A 17,532-nucleotide genomic window follows, 5' to 3' on the forward strand; every position below is an offset into this window, starting at 1 on the left:
GCACAAAGTACTTGTGGACATTTTTGAAGGAAAAAAAAATAGAAGACTTTGGCCATGCCTTATACTCTTTTTAATGGAATGTCAATAAACATTCAAGGGTTCTTATTCAAGTCCCTGAAGGTTGGGAAATGACAGAACAGGAAAACAAGTGAGTCTTAATCCCAAAATATGCTACATTGCCACAAAAGTAGATGAGTCAGTTTATCCTTGGCCTCTTTAAATTCCCATGTTTTCTTACCCATCTCGTGGATGAGCATTTGGGAAGGTATTTTCCTTATTGCACATACTATTTCTTCTTACAAGCTTCTCTTCAAAACATCTGTGGGGCAATGAGTGAAATAATGCATTTGTTGATGTCACATGTGGCAAAAAAATACAATGATTCTGGAAGTTTCAAATCAACATTTTACTCCAGGCATGCTTAATCCAACTGCCAGTGTCCTGTCTTCACCACCTGTAGCTTCACAGAAAAGTTTGCACTCCCTCGCCTTTCCCTTCAACCTCACTTTATTGGTGATTCGCTGTGGTGTACTTTTTGCGCATGAAAACACAGTTTGCCATCTTGCAACTACCTCCTTTTTTTATCCCTCCAGGCAGCAGAGGTGAAACTGTTCACACGGTAGATCTGAGCCACCACTGGATTCTCCCTTCAACTTTTTCCAGCTTCTTTTCTGTCTTAAAGGACAGACTTACTTAGGTTCTTGTGACTCCTACCAACAACAATAACGGTTAACCTCCTTTGAACAAAAAGTTGTAGGTTTGTTTCGTTGGTTTTGACTTCAAGCAACAGAGATGTATTCTCTCACGTTCTGGAAACTAGAAGTCCAAAATCAAAGTGTCAGCAAGGACACTATCTCTGGAGGCACTAGGGGAGAATCCCTCCTTGCCTCTTCCTGGCTTCTCCTGGTTCCTTGGCCTTCCTTGGTTTGAGCTGCTGTGTCTCTCCAGCCTCTGTATCATCTCCACATGGCCATCTTCCGTGTGTGTGTGTGTGTGTGTGTGTGTGTGTGTGTGTGTGTGTGTATCTGTGATTTTTTAGGACTCCAGTCACTGGACTTAAGGCCTCACCTAATACCAGTATGACCTCATTTTAATTAATTATATCTACAAAAATCCTATTTCTGGATAAGGTCACATTGTGAGGTTTTAGATGGTTCCTTTTGAAGAAACAAAGAGTCGTAGTTTTAGTTTTTGCTCAATCTCTTTACGTTAGTTACTTGCTACGTGATAATGAGTACTCGACATGAAATAAATAAGACACAGAACCAAAATGCCAGAGAGTTGTATAGGCTGACCACAATTCAGACTATGAATTGCTGTGTACTATGTACATAAGTTCTTCAGGGAACTAGCCAGTGATTGGAAATGTGAATACCATATCCACTAATCCTAAGGGTCTGAAAGATTACATCATGTGGTGGGAAAGACAAGAGTCATTGAGCCCTCTCTCAAGTTCCGACAACCACCTGAATTCTCGTCTGGATTTAGGGGTCTAGAACGCAAAAGTGTCTATTAAGCTGAGTTAGAGTCATGGTTCTTTTCATGAACTATAATTCTTTCTCTCTTCCTTCAACTTAGGCCAAGATCGTAAAGAATAAACAAGAATTATTTGTTATTATTATTATTATTATTATTATTTTGGCTTTGTCTCTCCTCACTTAAATCCTGTGGGATTAAATGAGATTGATTTAACTGAAATCAGTTAAGCACAGGTCTGTTTTGGAGGTGCTGGAGACATGTGTAAATGAGGGTAGCAGTCCTCACGCGCTGTGACAGAGTGTGGCATGTGTCAGGAGGGACAAAAAGACAAGCACATTATCAACGTTAATACTGTCAGGAGTATAAACACAAGAGGACATGAATGAGAAAGACACATTGGCTGTTTTCCGAAAGTTCTGTAGGGTTTATCTGTGGAATATAGGTGAGAGGTTTTCTCTTGCTATTCCTGACGTTTCCCTCTGTGAATGCCTCCATCTTATTTAGTCTTAATCTGCACTGTTTTCCTTCTTCAACTTTTTTAAAAGAAAGCCACTTTATCTGCTAACAGATGAAATGAAATAATGATAATGCAATTAATGCTTTGGCAGCAATAAATGAAAATCTGAAATGCAGAAAACAAATGCTAGAGGTTATATAATTACTTGTAAATATGTGTTTAGTAATTCACATCCAACTACTGGTAATTAATTCTAAAGTTATGTGTCAAAAGAACCCTTTCAGATGCCATTCAACAGAGTCACCTAAAACATTTGGGCTTAAACTGACCTGGGCCATCAAAGATCCGATAACCTTTGTGGGCAGATCTGGTGAGTGATGTGGGAAACAAAGGCAAAAGAAAAATTGAATTTCCTTACCACTTACAGCCTAATGACAAGTCCTTGAAATAGGCAGAGTGACCTTCCTCTAGAAACTCAGCTGCCTTGATGTTAATATTTTGCTAAAGGCAGAAGACAATTCTGGTCTGACTGCCCCCCCCAATCCTATAAGTCTACTTTAACATATAAAGATTCCTTTTGAAACTTCCTTTTTCTTTAAACCCCCACAAGATACGTGTTGGCAGTCATCCCCCAAGCATATGGCCCACTGATACACATCTGAAGGGTCTCATGACTATGGTTTTATTAGACAGTAATAAATGACCTTTTCCCAACAATAGCTAGCTCCCTCAAGGTCCTGGAAAACTTGCTTCCAAAATTCCTTAGAGACTTACACTATCCCTAAGCCCCCCCCAACTTGAAAGTATATAATGGGCCCCTCCTCACGACCCCAGTGCAGCTCTTTCTGCCCACAGGTCCTGTCCCCGGGCTTTAATAACATCACCTTTTTGCACCAAAGATGTCTCAAGAATTCTTTCTTGGCCGTCAGCTTCAAACCTTAACATCTTTTCTACATCAGTGAGGACTTCCTTTAGGGGATGATTTTGAACACAGATTTGAGTCTTATGAGTGACAACTTCATCCTTTCCTACCCAGATCTGTTCTCTAAAAAATTGATGTCCCGCATGCCTGAAGGACAAGAGGAATCTTGGTTTTATCACATACCTGGACTGGAAAGGGGGTGGATGGATTGGAAGAGGATCCCAGAAGGAGAAAAAGAGAGAAGCAAAAGCAAGAGTCTGGCTTTGGGGAAGAATGCCGGAAAATGCGGTCAGAGATGAGTTCCTTGAACTAGAAATCAATCAAACTCTTACTTCCCTGTCTTTTCCGCTGCCGCAAGCTCATCTGCTCATATTTTCAAAGTTCAGAGATAGCAATCGTGTTGGGATTCTGGGGTGTTCCAGCTACTGGTGAAAGGAAGTTTCCCACAGGCTCAAGTCTGGTTGGCTGGAAAGAGAAAAGGGAGAGAGTTGGTGGTGATTGACATGGAAGAAGGATCCTCCCTGGGACTTAGAATCACATCTTCATTCAGGCAGTAAGTAATGGTGGCATTCTTGTTTGCTGCTTCCAAAAGGATTCTGGGGATGGGAAGTGGAGTATAGGAAGAGCGACACCTCGTAAGTAAAAACTTCAATGCTTTTACCTGAACCCCTGTCTTCATGGAGGATCATCTGCTCTTCCATCTGTTAGTGTCTGACTGGGAAACTTGTGTGTTAGAGAGATACGTATTAGTCCATGGACAGTCATGAAAAAATGATACTGGGTATCTTTCTTAAACCACCGAAGAGACTTGCAGTGACCTCAGCATCGTGGGTGGGAGGTAAGCTTATTGACTACACGTTTCCTGTTTCTATTTCCTGCCTGCCCAGGGGGGAGTGAGGCAGTAACCAATCAATTTTGTTTAGATTAACGGGTCAGTGTCTTACTTTACTGACCAGAATAAGGCAAAAACATTAACACAGAGAGATTGAATAGAGACTGTGATACTCCAGAGCTTGAGTAAGGTGTTGTTAACCATGAAACCTTAACTTAAAAAAACAATTAATTGTTGCTATGAAACAACAACTCCTACCTACTGCAATTACTACTCATTATGGAATTCGAAATCTTTGCTTGAATTTGCCATCATGAAGGAAAAAATAAAAAAAACTCAAGTGTTTCAAATTACGTTAGGCTGGAAATTCCTGATTTTCCATGTGTTTCCAGTAAGGTTTGATTTCGAGATGATTTCCGGAAAATAAAGGGAGAAAAAAAAAAGAACCTGGGTAACTCATAAAAGCAAGTAATATGCGCATAATTGTGTGAGAAAGGCTAAAACAACATTTCACAGCTGGTCAGCATAAAAACTGACTTGTCGGTTTTACTTTACAGATAGCACCTGTATGTCTTAAATAATACACATGTACATTATTCATTTGAAGATTTTTATACAGTATAAACTTTCTGTATATAAGAAAAATAAAAATCTATCTTTTCAAAAATTTGTTTTTCATAATATTAAGTAAAACTGACTCTGAAGTGTATGCTATCCATCACAACAGAGAGAATGCTGTGTAATACATCCTAGGCAGATAGCAGAGACAATAGTTTTAATCAGGAATTGAAGTAAATTTCGCTACCAAAAAAAAAAAAATTATCTACTACGCCTGTCTCAAGAAAGTTTTCTTTGCAAAGGGCAAAGAGAAGTTGGTGTGATACCCTCCTCTTACTATTCCAGCTTTATTCTCAGGACTTTCTATGCATGGGTCAGTGGAGCCTAGAGGGGAAACTGAGTTAGGGGTGACTGTGTGTGCGTGCATGCATATGTTGATGTGTATTATGTGTCCAATGTGTGCGAGATTGTGGATTGGCGCGTCCAGGTGCATGTTAGACCATTGTGGGAAATAAGATTTGTAGAAGGAGGTAAAGGGTTGGGAAAGGAGAGAAGAACTGATCAGGTAGAGTTTCATCCTCTAAAAATTTAGGATTCATATCAAAGCTAACATAGTAAATACACTCCTTTCCATATTCCCTACGTGTACTCTTTGGTTTTGTTTTGCTTTGTGGTGAGAACATTTAACACAGAAATGTACCCTCAATACATTTTTAAGTGTACAATACAGTACTGTAAAATGTAGGCACGATGTCAATGATGTACAGCAGATCTCTAGAACTTATTCATGTGGCAGAACTGAAACTCTGTACTCTTTGAACAGCAATTGCCCATTTTCCCCTCTCCCTGGGCTCTGGCAGTCACCAATCTGCTCTCCACTTCTATGAGTTTGACGATTTTATAGGCGATAACATGGATGAACGTGGAGAACATTCTGCTAAGAGAAATGAGCCTGTCACAAAGAAACCAATACAGCATAATTGCACTGCACGAGGTGACTAAAATAACCTCTAGTTCTGAAGCAAGTCTTCTGAAAACTAGAACTTGCAAAGCTGAGTAGCGCCTGAGAGAGGGCTGGCCCAGTGTCTTTAAGGCATTCCTAAAGGGCCTTAACGCCCAGGGGGTGGGGCGAAGTTTCTGCTCCCTGCACCCACCACCAGACCTCAGAGGGAGATGATACTAAGGAAGCTCAAAAGTCAGCAAGGCCAGGGGTAGGGATCTTGATGCGGGAAAGGAAAATTATTGCACGGAGTTGAGAGGCTGTGATTCTCCTCCATGGGAGGTAAGGACCAGGTGTTTGGTTAGAGTGCAATGTTTTATTATCAGTTATTTCCTCAGTAAAATTATAGATGGGGAGGGGGAGGAAATGACACTTTAACAAATGAAAATTTGAGCAAACACTACTTAGGAGGATACACAAACCCTATGGACTGAAGCTGTCCTGGAAATACATCACTCAGAGCACCTGTAGTTCTTCTCTTGCTCTTTTCCCTCCCTATTTGCATTTTCCAGCTTGCACTCCCAAGTATCTCCTGGTAGGATTGGTTCCATCTCTGAACTGTGAGCTGCTCTGAACGTTAGTCATGGCTTATTCATGTTTATGTGCCTCCAGAGAACTTCACACAGCAGGGCCGCCAGCCCTCAACAGATATTTGTTGAACTGGATAGATTTTAAGAGGTGTCGTAGATTGAACACCAATGGAGAGAGTAAAGTCTTCAGGATTCAGGAGAACTGGCCGCTAGTGGACTTTTTATCCATGGGCAATCACTTTGGTCTCTATTCTTAGCTTCTTATTGGTAGATGGAGGAAGTTGCCTTACATGATCTCCAAGATAACTTCCTACTCTAACTGTCTGGCATAGAAAGTCTCGCTTCCTTTTCGGAAATGTAAAACTATATATCAGGTGTGATCACATCCTCCATAAATGCAGGAAAAAGTTCTCATGAAAAATGTACAAATAAAACTGTTTTTTGGAATAATGAAAGACTGAAGTGGCAATTAGTCCACCTAAACACGACTGCTAATATATTTTAGCTTTCTACTGTAAAAAGAAAATAAAAACTTGGACGACTCTCATCCAGTGCAAATTACTTCCTTGGACTGACAAGACATTCATTGTTCTGGAACACAGCACTTCATCCTAATCCACTAGGGTAATATTTGAAAAGTATTACCAAATGAACTTCCTAAAGTATCCAAGTTACTCTCACAGAAAAATAAAAATTATACCCAAGGAGAAATTTTCTGAATATGTAAGAATTGACTCATTATATTTATAAGCTGTTTATGTGCTTTTCTTTGTGAATATGTGGTTCTAATAAGTATTTAGTACTTGATACTCATGATTGGAGCTTTATCTTCTTCTGTCCTGTTCTCCAATATAGTTCTAAACATTTGAATAATCTGAGTATAAATGTCATTATGTAATTAAATTTAGAGGCATAAAATCCAGAGGCATGATTCACTGAAAAAATATAGTGGTTTTTGAAAAAGGAGAAAAACTTTCACTAAGAAGAAAATTCATCTGGAGTTTGCTCGCCATAGACATAAGGACCACAAGGCTTTAAGGTTACTGGAAGGACAAAGAAGACTACTGGAATCTAGGTTCTCCTTCTTTAAATCCTCATCCTGAACATCTCTGGTTCCTCACAACATTCAACCAGTAGAACCAGCTTTGGGCAACTGACCACTTGGACACTGAGGGATTGTGGAATAAGAAGGGGATGATGGCCTTAAGCAACAGCAATTTCCTGCCAAGTCTGGAGGTAGTTCAGAATCCACTAGGGGTTGTTGGGTGGTCCCCAGTCTCAACAATCATTTCATTTATGCAAGTGAACTAATTCTCAGGATATGCTTCCCTCTGCCTCCCAGATGACTGACTCCAGAGGGTTCTCTAGGCACTGGCCATTAGGCTTCATTGCTGGACAATTCTGAGATTCCCACCTGGGCTCACCACCACCCTGAGAACCTCGAATCACCCCAGGACCCTCTGATTCTCTCCCTGAAAAAGGGATCAGGTCTTTTAGCAAGGATCTGGGAAAAACCACCTGCAGCTTAGGGTCCACAGAGGCACCCCTGCTCTCCTCCGCATCTCTGTAAATTAAAGGTAAGAAAGACAGAACTGTGCTAATCATTCCGGATCCACTTTTACTGATGTAATCACTAATTAGCCCTGAAGAATGAAGGAGGGTGGGAGGTGCTCCTGCAGTGACAATGCCACTCACCTACTAAGAAGCACCGACCGGAACCCCCTGTGCCCCGGTCTTTTTTTTTTTTTTTTTTTTTTCTCCTAACAGGAATTTCTGAGAATGATAGTAAATCAAGGCCTGGAGCGATGAGTGGTTGTTTTCGGGTATCTAATTCTCCTTTAAGCAGGAGGAAGAAGAGAAAGTGTAGGCACAAATTTTGCAAATCTTAGGAAGAAAAAAAAAAGCTCAATTTTCTGCCACAGTTAACACTTTCTCGCCCTGCCTTCTTAAAGTAAAGCGAAGGAAGTTCCAATCACCCGGGATTAAGGGACAGATTGCGGGCACCGATGAAAGGCGCGCGGAGAAAGGGAGAGCCCTGGGCTCGCACACAAAGGAGCGGAGTTCCCAGGCGGCTGGCGGCCCTGCCCGGGGCACCGAAGCACTCAGGGCGCAGGGGCGCGCCAGGAAGCGCCTGCGGCTCCCCGGCTGCCCGGCCCCTCTGCTGGTGGCTGGGAGAAGTTAGTCACCCGGGGCCCGAACCCGACGAGCGTCCCAGCGCGCAGAGGCCGGGAAATGAGGAGGGAGGAAACCCGGTACCCGGGCGGCTGGAAGGAGGCGAGAAGAGCGCGGGGCGAGGGGGCGCACGGGAAGCTCAAAGCCCTCGGCTGGTAGATGGAGTTGCAAGGTCTTCGAGACCCGAGCGCAGGGGCGTGCGAAGAGGAAAAACTTGCGGCGGGAACTTCCTACCGAGGGAAAGAAAAGCAGGAGAGAAGGAAGCAGGGAGAGACTTGAAATGTCTCAGTAACTTTAAAAACACACCAAAACACCCCTTGCAAGAGATGAGGTAAGCCGGGGTTAACCAACCCCGATTGGTTGTGAAATATCAGACAAACCCGGAGCCACTGTGGCTTTAAATGAGGCCAAGTTAATCTGTTTTTCTTACCCCAATACTTTTTTTTTTTCCCCCTCGCCCTCGCTCCCTCCCTCGTCCCTCCTTCCACCTCGCCGGGTCCTTCTCGGTCTCCCTTTCCTAGATCACCCCCCTCGCCCGCCCTCCCCCATCTGATTAGGCGCGGACCGGGAAGGGTGGGAGGAGTGGGGGAAGCTCTCCCTTTAAGAGGCAGCTTGCAGTGACGAATTGTTGAAATTGCCATTGCAGGATGGCATGCCGCTATAAATTCATTGTTCCACCTCCTCGCATCTTCACAGCGCTCGCGCTGCTCTCGGCGCTCGCAGCGGCCGACTGGGGATGACCGCGGGCAGGAAGACACTGCATCCGAAGGAGCACGGACGCGCCGCTTCACTGGCTCCCCGCAGGCCGCCCCTTACATTTTTTGTTTTAATTTTTATGGCTTTTTTTCTCTCTTTCTTCCCGTCCTCCTGGTTCCAGTAGAGTCAAGGAAACCCACAAAATAAGAAAGGAAGTGGGCTCCGGAGCTTGGAACCCCCGCCGCCGGCGGGTCCAGAACAGCAAGGGGCGGGAGGCAGCGCGCACCAGTTGCCCGCCTGGTGCGCGGCACCATCCTTACTTTTCTTCGTGCCGCGATAGTGGCTGCACTTGGGGTTGGATTTAGGTTGTTGTTGTTGTTGTTTTCCCCCTTTCCTCGTATTTGCGGAACCTCCACAACCCGGCTTTTCTCTTAATTTTTTCCCTTTTTTCCGGAGCACAAATCCAAACATTTTCCAAACCAACAAAGAAAAGTTCGCACGCTGGCACTGAGGCTGGGACAGGCTGGCGCTGCCGCCGGGTCCCCCTCCTTCCGACACTTGACTCAACCTTGCAAGCAAGTGTGTGTGTGTGCCCCCACCTCCCGCCCCGGTAACTTCCATAGCGAATAACAAATACCCATAAAGTCCCCGTCGCGCAGCCCCTCCCTGCGGGCAGCGCACTATGCTGCTCGGGTGGGCGTCCCTGCTGCTGTGCGCGCTCCGCCTGCCCCAGGTCGCGGTCGGCCGCGACGCGGCACCTGCCCAGGATAAAGCCGGGCAGCCTTGGGCTGCTGCAGCTGCCGCCCAGCCCCGCCAGCGGCAGGGGGAGGAGGCGCAGGAGCGGGCCGAGCCTCCGGGTCACCCGCACCCCCTGGCGCCGCAGCGCAGGAGCAGCGGGCTGGTGCAGAACATCGACCAGATCTACTCCGGCGGCGGCAAGGTGGGCTACCTCGTCTACGCGGGCGGCCGGAGGTTCCTGCTGGACCTGGAGCGGGATGGTTCGGTGGGCGCCGCTGGCTTTGTGCCTTCAGGAAGCGGGCCGAGGGAGACCCGGCGCCACGGGGACCACTGCTTCTACCGCGGTACGGTGGACGGCAGCCCCCGCTCCCTGGCGGTCTTTGACCTCTGCGGTGGTCTCGACGGCTTCTTCGCGGTTAAGCACGCGCGCTACACCCTGAAGCCGCTGTTGCGCGGGCCCTCGGCCGAGGCCGGGCGAGTGTACGGGGATGGGTCCTCGCGGATCCTGCACGTCTATACCCGCGAGGGCTTCAGCTTTGAGGCCTTGCCACCGCGCACTAGCTGCGAGACTCCCGCGTCCCCGCCGGGGCCTCGCGAGCGCCCCCCGGCGCACAGCAGCGCAGACGGACGCTGGGCGCTGGCCCCGCAGTTCCTGGACCAGTCGGCTCCCTCCTCCGACGGAGGCCAGGGACCCCAGACGTGGTGGCGGCGGCGGCGCCGCTCCATCTCCCGGGCCCGCCAGGTGGAGCTTCTCCTGGTGGCTGACGCATCCATGGCGCGCATGTATGGTCGGGGCCTGCAGCATTACCTGCTGACCCTGGCCTCCATCGCCAACAGGCTGTACAGCCACGCCAGCATCGAGAACCACATCCGCCTGGCCGTGGTGAAGGTGGTGGTGCTGGGTGACAAAGACAAGAGCCTGGAGGTGAGCAAGAACGCGGCCACCACGCTCAAGAACTTTTGCAAGTGGCAGCACCAGCACAACCAGCTGGGGGATGACCACGAGGAGCACTACGACGCGGCCATCCTGTTTACGAGAGAGGTAAGTCCAACCTGCGTGGGTGGTCCAGGAGCTGGTGCAAGGAGGTAGGTGGAGGTCCAGTCTTGCTCACGGCCTCGCTTTTCCCACAGACCTCCTGCCTCTAAGGATGTGCTTCACTGCTCCTTGCAGGAAACCCAGCCAGCCTTCAGCCCTGCTCGGTAGTCAGGGTCTCCCAGCAGCAATTCCTGCCTTCAATGATTAGCACTGCACTGACAATCCATCAATCAGGCAGGCTGTTTCTAGTCTGAGACATGGTGTCCTAGATGCATAAATGGATAAGAAGGGACTGGAATGTTTGGGAAAATGTACATAGCTAAATGGGAAGAGGGGGAAAGCAAGTTTGTCTTTGGAATGGGCGATCTCTCTCTCTCTCTCTCTCTCTCTCCCCCCCTCTCCCCCCTCCCCCTCCCCCTTCCTTTCTTTCTTGTTTTGGTGGGGGAGTTCCTCTACTTGCCAGTGAACCTCAATATACAACTTTGTCCAACCTAATGGGAAGGGTTTTGTTGGTTCATCCACTGTAGTCACTTTGATCCACACCTTTCCTTTGTAAAGGTCCATACCTTCTTCCTTGAATCACTTCTGTGACATAAGTTGAGGAAAGACTTTCCAAGGGAAGGACTCTTTTTCCCAATCTGGCTTTTTAATGGAGTTCTTACATGTCCACCTGGTGGAATTTCAGTTTCCGGGAAGGAAGGAATTCAGGAGGGCAGGGAGGCAGGGAGGATATGGAAACTAATCCTGTCAGGTTCCTTAGCAACTCCTCTGCCTAGCCCAATAACGCACCACAAGCACTGCCGGTCCCTCCAGAGCTGCCAGGGAAGGGTCACATCCAGCTTGCATGTTTGGGGTTTGGATGAATATGTTTCTGAAGCCCCAGTGTGGAAAGATCTGGGCAAAGAGTCAAGACATGAGGAAGGAATGTTTGCCCAGGATTTCCCTCTTTTAAGGAAGATGGTTACAGGACGGGAAAGAAACTGATCTTTATAGGCCCAGAGGTTCTGGGCGGAACACAGTATCTATTTGCTCAATCATTCCATCACCGCGCTAAGTGTGACTTTCAGACACAGAGTCTGGGCTGGTTTGGAGCCTTGGCTTGCTCAGAGCTCTGAGCCTACTTCATGACTCTCCTCTGATTGGCAGCTTTAAGTCATGCCTCTTGGAAACCTGGTAAGAGCTGCCTTTTAAAGCTCATTCTTTATTTTATTATTATTATTATTATTATTATTATTATTATTATTATTTGTAGTGTTTGGGATCCACCCAGGGTAGCTGAAGGATTCTGAAATTTTGAAGTGTCATGCAAAAGCGTGGTATGAAATGGGGCACCCAGAGCTAGGATAGGAAATGCACTGATGGCTTGTAGAAAGCTTCAGAATCACACAGCCCCACTACCTAATTCTCTGTTTTTACTGAGGCACCGCTGGTATGAAGGAAAAGTGTCGATAAATTTGGAAAGGAGAAACACTTGTGGTCCATGGGGTGGTTTACATAAATGTAAACCACATGTAAACAAGGGTGCCAGAGGGCAACAGTTTAGGAAGAAGCTGCCAGCCCACGATGCTAGGCACGATGGAAAATCTGCCTTCTCATTAAGTGATCTAAAAACCATCCTTTAATTTCTCTGCGCTACATAAATCTTTGACACGGAAGAACATTTGTTTTTTAGCCTTCCATATGAAGTGGAGTTCTCCTGTAAAACTAGCCCTTTCTTCTTTGGTTTCCAAGTCTTTTTCTTTTCTTTCTTTTTTTTTTTTTTTTTTTTTTTTTTTTTTTTTTTTTTTTTTTTTTTGGTAAGCAGTTTTCCACGTCTGGATTTCTTGCTTTGCTGCATCACAAGAAGCTGCCAAGAAGAAGGCTTCAGAGAGTTTGTGGAAGAAAGTTCTCTAAAGACAGAGGAAAAAATACTTTTGTAAGCACACTACTCCAAAGAGTAGGTCATTTTAATAGTTCAGTTTCATTTTTGAATACAAATGCACATTCTGCAACTCTTAAGACAAATAAAAATTCATAGAAGACCCCATTCCTGCCTACCTCCTGCCCCAGCATTTTCCTTCTTCCCAGAAAAAAAGGAAAACTAGTCGGTGGTTCTGAATGATCTGTCTGCTGCTTTTTCTGGATTTGTGTTTTATTTGGATAGTTAGCAATTCTTATTTTCCAAGTTTTGAAACATATCAGTACATTTTAAGTAGATAAAAGCAAGGGAGAAAGAAATTAACGGTCTATCTTAATGTTAATAAGTATTATAATAACATACATTTTCCAAACTAGTCTGCACATGGAAAATATTTTACACGGGCCTTCCCTGGCCTCCCTGCCAAGCAGAAGGATACTTTTGGTAAAGCAAATCTCGTTTAGCTTGTGGTTGGCCCTCTGGTATATAAATCTAACTTGAAGGGAACCAAATATTTGAAAAAGCATGTGTATGGTGAATATATATACTTAATTTAAAAGAATGCTGTTAATTAGGGGGCTGAGAAAAATATTACAAGACCCTTTCGCAGCACTCATTAAGAGTACTTCAAAATGTAAAGTTAAGCTCCATCTAATACTTCCAGCTGTGGAAAATGAGAGGACTAGAGCAGAAATAATCTGAGCTCTTCTACCATAGAAATCAGATATCTTAAGACCTAAAAAAAAATGTTCATGACTATTTTTTTCTTCAATGAGAAATACCCTGAGTTGGCACCAGGATCCTACTTTTACAACTCTGTTTTGAATGTAAGAAGTACGTTGCTTAGCAGCCAGACGCCAAGCCATCAAATCCATGTTTTGATGGGCTCTGAGCACTGTTCAAATTTTGTGTCCAGATGTCTTCTCTTAAATTGCTTGTTTTTCGGGCATGAAGCAAACGTGTGAGGATATGTCTTCCACCCCTGTTTACTAGCCCAGGCCACCTTGAACGTTGTGTCTGGGAGTCAGCAGAATAGTGCTAGTAATTCTTTTATCAAACTAACACACTTCACCGAGCCCCAGCACTCTAATTAGAGAAACTTAGCACCAGCCAATTTTCTGGAATAGGAGCCGTTTTCATTCTGAAATAGCACTCATGCTGGAATTCACACCACTTCTGCCATCAAACAGTAGAAATCTGATCTCCTCGGGATTTAATTTTGCTTTCCAGAATCCTTTCCTTGTCCCTGGTTTCCTCTTTTATTTTAAAATAGGTTCTTCAAAGACATACTCTTAAACCCACTTTGGAGATCACGCATTCTTCTTTAGAAACAAAAGCCCTACCTGGCGGATGATAAAATCAGAGATTGTTTAACGTCCCCTCATCCCAAACCTCACATGAATCAAAAGCCTTGGACTGAAAATGAACCAGCTACAGACTATGCAAAATACAAGGTCTACTCACTTTCATTAACTATGACTGTGCCAGTTAAAAGGCAATTGTCTCTAACACCTCTCTTTATGGTCTGCCTCTCTTTATGTTCTGGGTCCCACAGAGAGCATTTCTCCTCTACCCGCCAGCGCTTTGTTAGGTTGTGACAATAGAGAGCCCTGAAGGGGGAGACCAGAAGCTAGGAGGAAGAAGAAGGATGTACGGCTTATTTGCTTGCTGACTAGATCGACTAATCCAATTGCATATTTGAGTTCAAATCCCATTTAAAGTCTGAAGTGAACTCTTAGCCGGTATTCCTAGCCTATAGATCGATCCCAATCAATATAAATCTAAATAACTCAGAAATGGGAAGACTGGGAGCAGATTAAACAGCTCTAGTTGACATTTTAAAAACACATGTGAATTGCAAGCTGCTAAGAGAATAGATCTTAAAGGTTCTCATCACAAAAAAAAAATTGTAACTATGCATAGTGATGGATATTAAAGAGACTTATCGTGGTGATCGTTTCACCACATAGACATATATCAAATCATCATGTTGTACCTAAAACCAATATAATAAGTCAATTATACCTCAATGGATAAATAAATAAATAAATAAATAAATAAATAAATAAAGTGAAGAATATTCTGAAAAATCTAATGTCCGTTACAGACAATATACCACAACACACAGGAGGATGTACGTCATGATCGTCTCTCTCTCTCTCTCTCTCTCTCACACACTTTTGGTGCATAGCTAGGAGTGCCCCCTATGTGTGAGGCACTCGTTTATGCCGCTGAAGGCAGCAAGACAGAATATACCTGTTCCCTGCTCCGGGGCTCGTCACTAGGGGAAAGGAAGCAGATGCACGCACGAGTCTCTCTAATGTTTGGAAAACTGGGGTAAATGTTGTGACTAAGTTGTAAACAAAGTCTGTGAAAAGAGAGGGGAGGAGTAATCAATTCTACCAATGGATCTTTATATAGGCTTCACTACAGATGTACAATTGAATTGGCACTCAAAGGATGGATAGCTTTTATTTGGATTCAGCCAGCTTTTATTGAGCATTTCTTAGGTGCTATCCATAATCATAAACCACTTTACAATTAATCCAGTCTATTATCTGCACCCATACTATCATCATAATTGGACAGATAAGGACATTCATGAAAAGAGATAGTCTTCTAAGAGTAATGACTGCCAAATGGCAGAGAGAGAATGTAGTCTTGTCTAGTGCTCTCTAAACAAAATATTATATCTAATTTATTCAGACAGAATAATAAACAGAGAGGGATTCAGAAATTTGAAATGTAACCCCTTTCATAAGAATCTGTTCCAGGAAACAGGCAAGGAAATGGATAATTGTTATATAGCATGATGATTTTTATGATACATGTGGTCGTTAGATATCATGGAAAGACATTAGAAGGTTGACTAACCTGTCTGGGTTCAATTTGGAAGAAGGTCTAGGAGTTAGCCAGGCCCATAAGGAGGACCTAGGCTTGCAGACATGCCCAGCTATCCTGTGCAATGGCCCAGAGGCAACATGTGAAATGTAGGGGGTTAGGAGTGTTAGCTAGACAATATGAGGACAGAAGGGTGACAAGTACAGTCTAGAGAAGATGATAGCAACTAGATTATAGAAGAAATTGTGTGGAGAGAGAGGAGTTCTCTTCTTTTAAGGACACTAATCCTATTGGATCAGGGCCCCACCCTTAATGATCTCATTTAATCTTCACTAGCTTCTTAAGGGTAAGTCTTCAGCATATGAATCAAGTTTTGGTGGGGCAGACACAAGTCAGTCCAAAGCACCCTGCTTAAGAGTTTAAATTGTAAATTAAATCCAGTGGGAATCTATGGAAAGAAAACAGCAGTGACCAGAAGTATGTTCCAGAATGAGCCTTCCAACGTGAGTCGTTGAATTCAACCCAGGGGGAGCCTTTGCAGGCTATTTGAGTAACCTCCAGGAAGAGACTTGAGATGGTCAAAATTAAAGCATTAGCATGAGAAATTGAGAAGCAGGGACCAAATCAAGAAATTTTGAAATGAGGTGGATGTGAGTTCATTAAGCATTTCCAGCAAAAGGAATGTTTGGGCTAAGGTTTGGCACCAAAGGGTTGATAAGATATGCAGGAAAGAGTGCACAAGAGGGGTCATAACTGTGCAGTGAAGGCTGACAGGAAGCCTGACTTGCATTGTGCAAGGTTGAATGCATGGTGCAGGCTAATCAGATCGGGGCTCTAGAACGTAACTGACTGCAGCATACAGGCAGGGGAATTATAGGAGACAAAGGGACCACTTAAAAGCCTCAGATGACAGTGCAAGCAGGAAGGAATAATGGAAGGAAACGAGAAGGAGTAAACAGTTACCTGCAACATTTGGTAGATGGAATCAGTGACTTACAGTGGCGAATCAGACGTGGCAGGAGAGAGAGAGAGGTACAGGAAAAGATGTCCAGATTTCTTATCCAACACTTGCATTTTCTTCTTTTTTGGAATATCTTTCTCAGCACACTTTGTGAGTTTTGTATGCTTCTAAATTATTGAGTCTTACCAAACACACCATAGAGATAAAGACCATGCCGTAGTATTTGTCTCAGTAAAGGAATTTACTTGGCCAGGCACAGATTATAAATGTAAAAGATAACAGTAATGTCAAGAAAAGCATGTGTGATGATTTACCAGTATCCTGGTGAAGGTGGTTCAGGAATTGGGATGTTTAGATATAGGTCTGAATTTTGACTTCCCCAGTCTCAAGCTTGCAACTTTGGATATTTACCACCCCTGAGCTTTAATTTCTCCAACTATAAATTGAAGTGTTTTCATTTAATACCAACAAAGGTAGAACTGGAAAGATGTAGAGATCAACTGATCCAGATTCCTTATGTTAATGATGAGGGAACTTTGTCTCAAAGCGTATAAACAACTTACGTAATGACTCTTACTAATAGCGTTAGAATTAAAAAGTGATCTACTTTGTATTCACTGTGTCTAATCGGCTTCCATTCCTGTTCTCCAAAATGATTCTTCCAGGCATCTCCACTCAGCAATCCCTAACTCGCTGCCTCCCTCTCGCCCTTCTTATGTCATGTTTACAGACAAAATGTCCCATCTTGGAACTCTGGGCCCAGACTGTCTTTCCAGCTTCCCCTGATTGCCTTCCACCCAACAAATCCTGTATTCTCCAGTCATGACAAACTTTCTGTCATTCTCCCAAATAGAACCTACCTTTTACCATCCCCTGATGTATTGATCAGTCTTTCCTAGTTAGGATCCCTTCCTCTAAAACTGTCAGACTTCTATTCATCCCTTGATATCTAGTTACCTCCTTCGAGATATTTTATTGATTCACTCAGGGAGAGCTTGTCGGTTCCTCTTCTGCAGTCCCTCAAAAATCTGTTCATAATAGCATGTCATAATCTGCTTCCCTCTTGGCATATCTGTTCTGCTCACTAGACCGTGATGTTTCTTAAGGTCAAGATCAGATCATATTTATTTATCACAGTGTCAGCAGATTGTGGGTACACATTAACTGTGTTAGGAATAAGTGAATCTGGATCCCTTGGTCCCTAATCCAGCTGGGCTCTGTATGTTCGATATTACCTGGTTGTATTCAGAAGCATGGATAGAGATTGTATAATATGGGTCATTATAATAATCAGACTAATAGACCCGATTAATATAGTTTCTCTTGAGATCTAAATCAAGACCTCTGTGATCAGGGATTGCTGTATAGGTAGCCAGAAAGATAGATGACACCTCAAGAATTGGATGAACAAGA

General features: G+C 44.2%; 1 protein-coding gene across 6 annotated transcripts in view; it reads left to right on the top strand.

The window, feature by feature from the left end:
• Positions 1 to 7,450: 7,450 nt before the first annotated feature.
• Positions 7,451 to 17,532, top strand: part of ADAMTS5 (ADAM metallopeptidase with thrombospondin type 1 motif 5) — a 55,156-nt gene continuing 45,074 nt past the window's right edge. For 2 of the 6 annotated variants that reach the window (XM_073891492.1, XM_073891491.1), the window contains exon 1: positions 7,451 to 10,426. In XM_073891492.1, coding sequence (XP_073747593.1) covers positions 9,329 to 10,426 — 1,098 coding nt within the window. In that variant the 5' untranslated portion in view covers positions 7,451 to 9,328. The remainder of the gene's footprint in view (positions 10,427 to 17,532) is intronic. The other 4 variants (XM_073891496.1, XM_073891498.1, XM_073891489.1 and 1 more) reach the window with 3 other exon arrangements.

Source organism: Callorhinus ursinus, unplaced genomic scaffold (genome assembly GCF_003265705.2).
Source record: "Callorhinus ursinus isolate GAN/ISIS: 27379988/994484 unplaced genomic scaffold, GSC_fseal_2.0 scaffold1, whole genome shotgun sequence".
In the NCBI taxonomy this organism is placed as follows: Eukaryota; Metazoa; Chordata; class Mammalia; order Carnivora; family Otariidae; genus Callorhinus; species Callorhinus ursinus.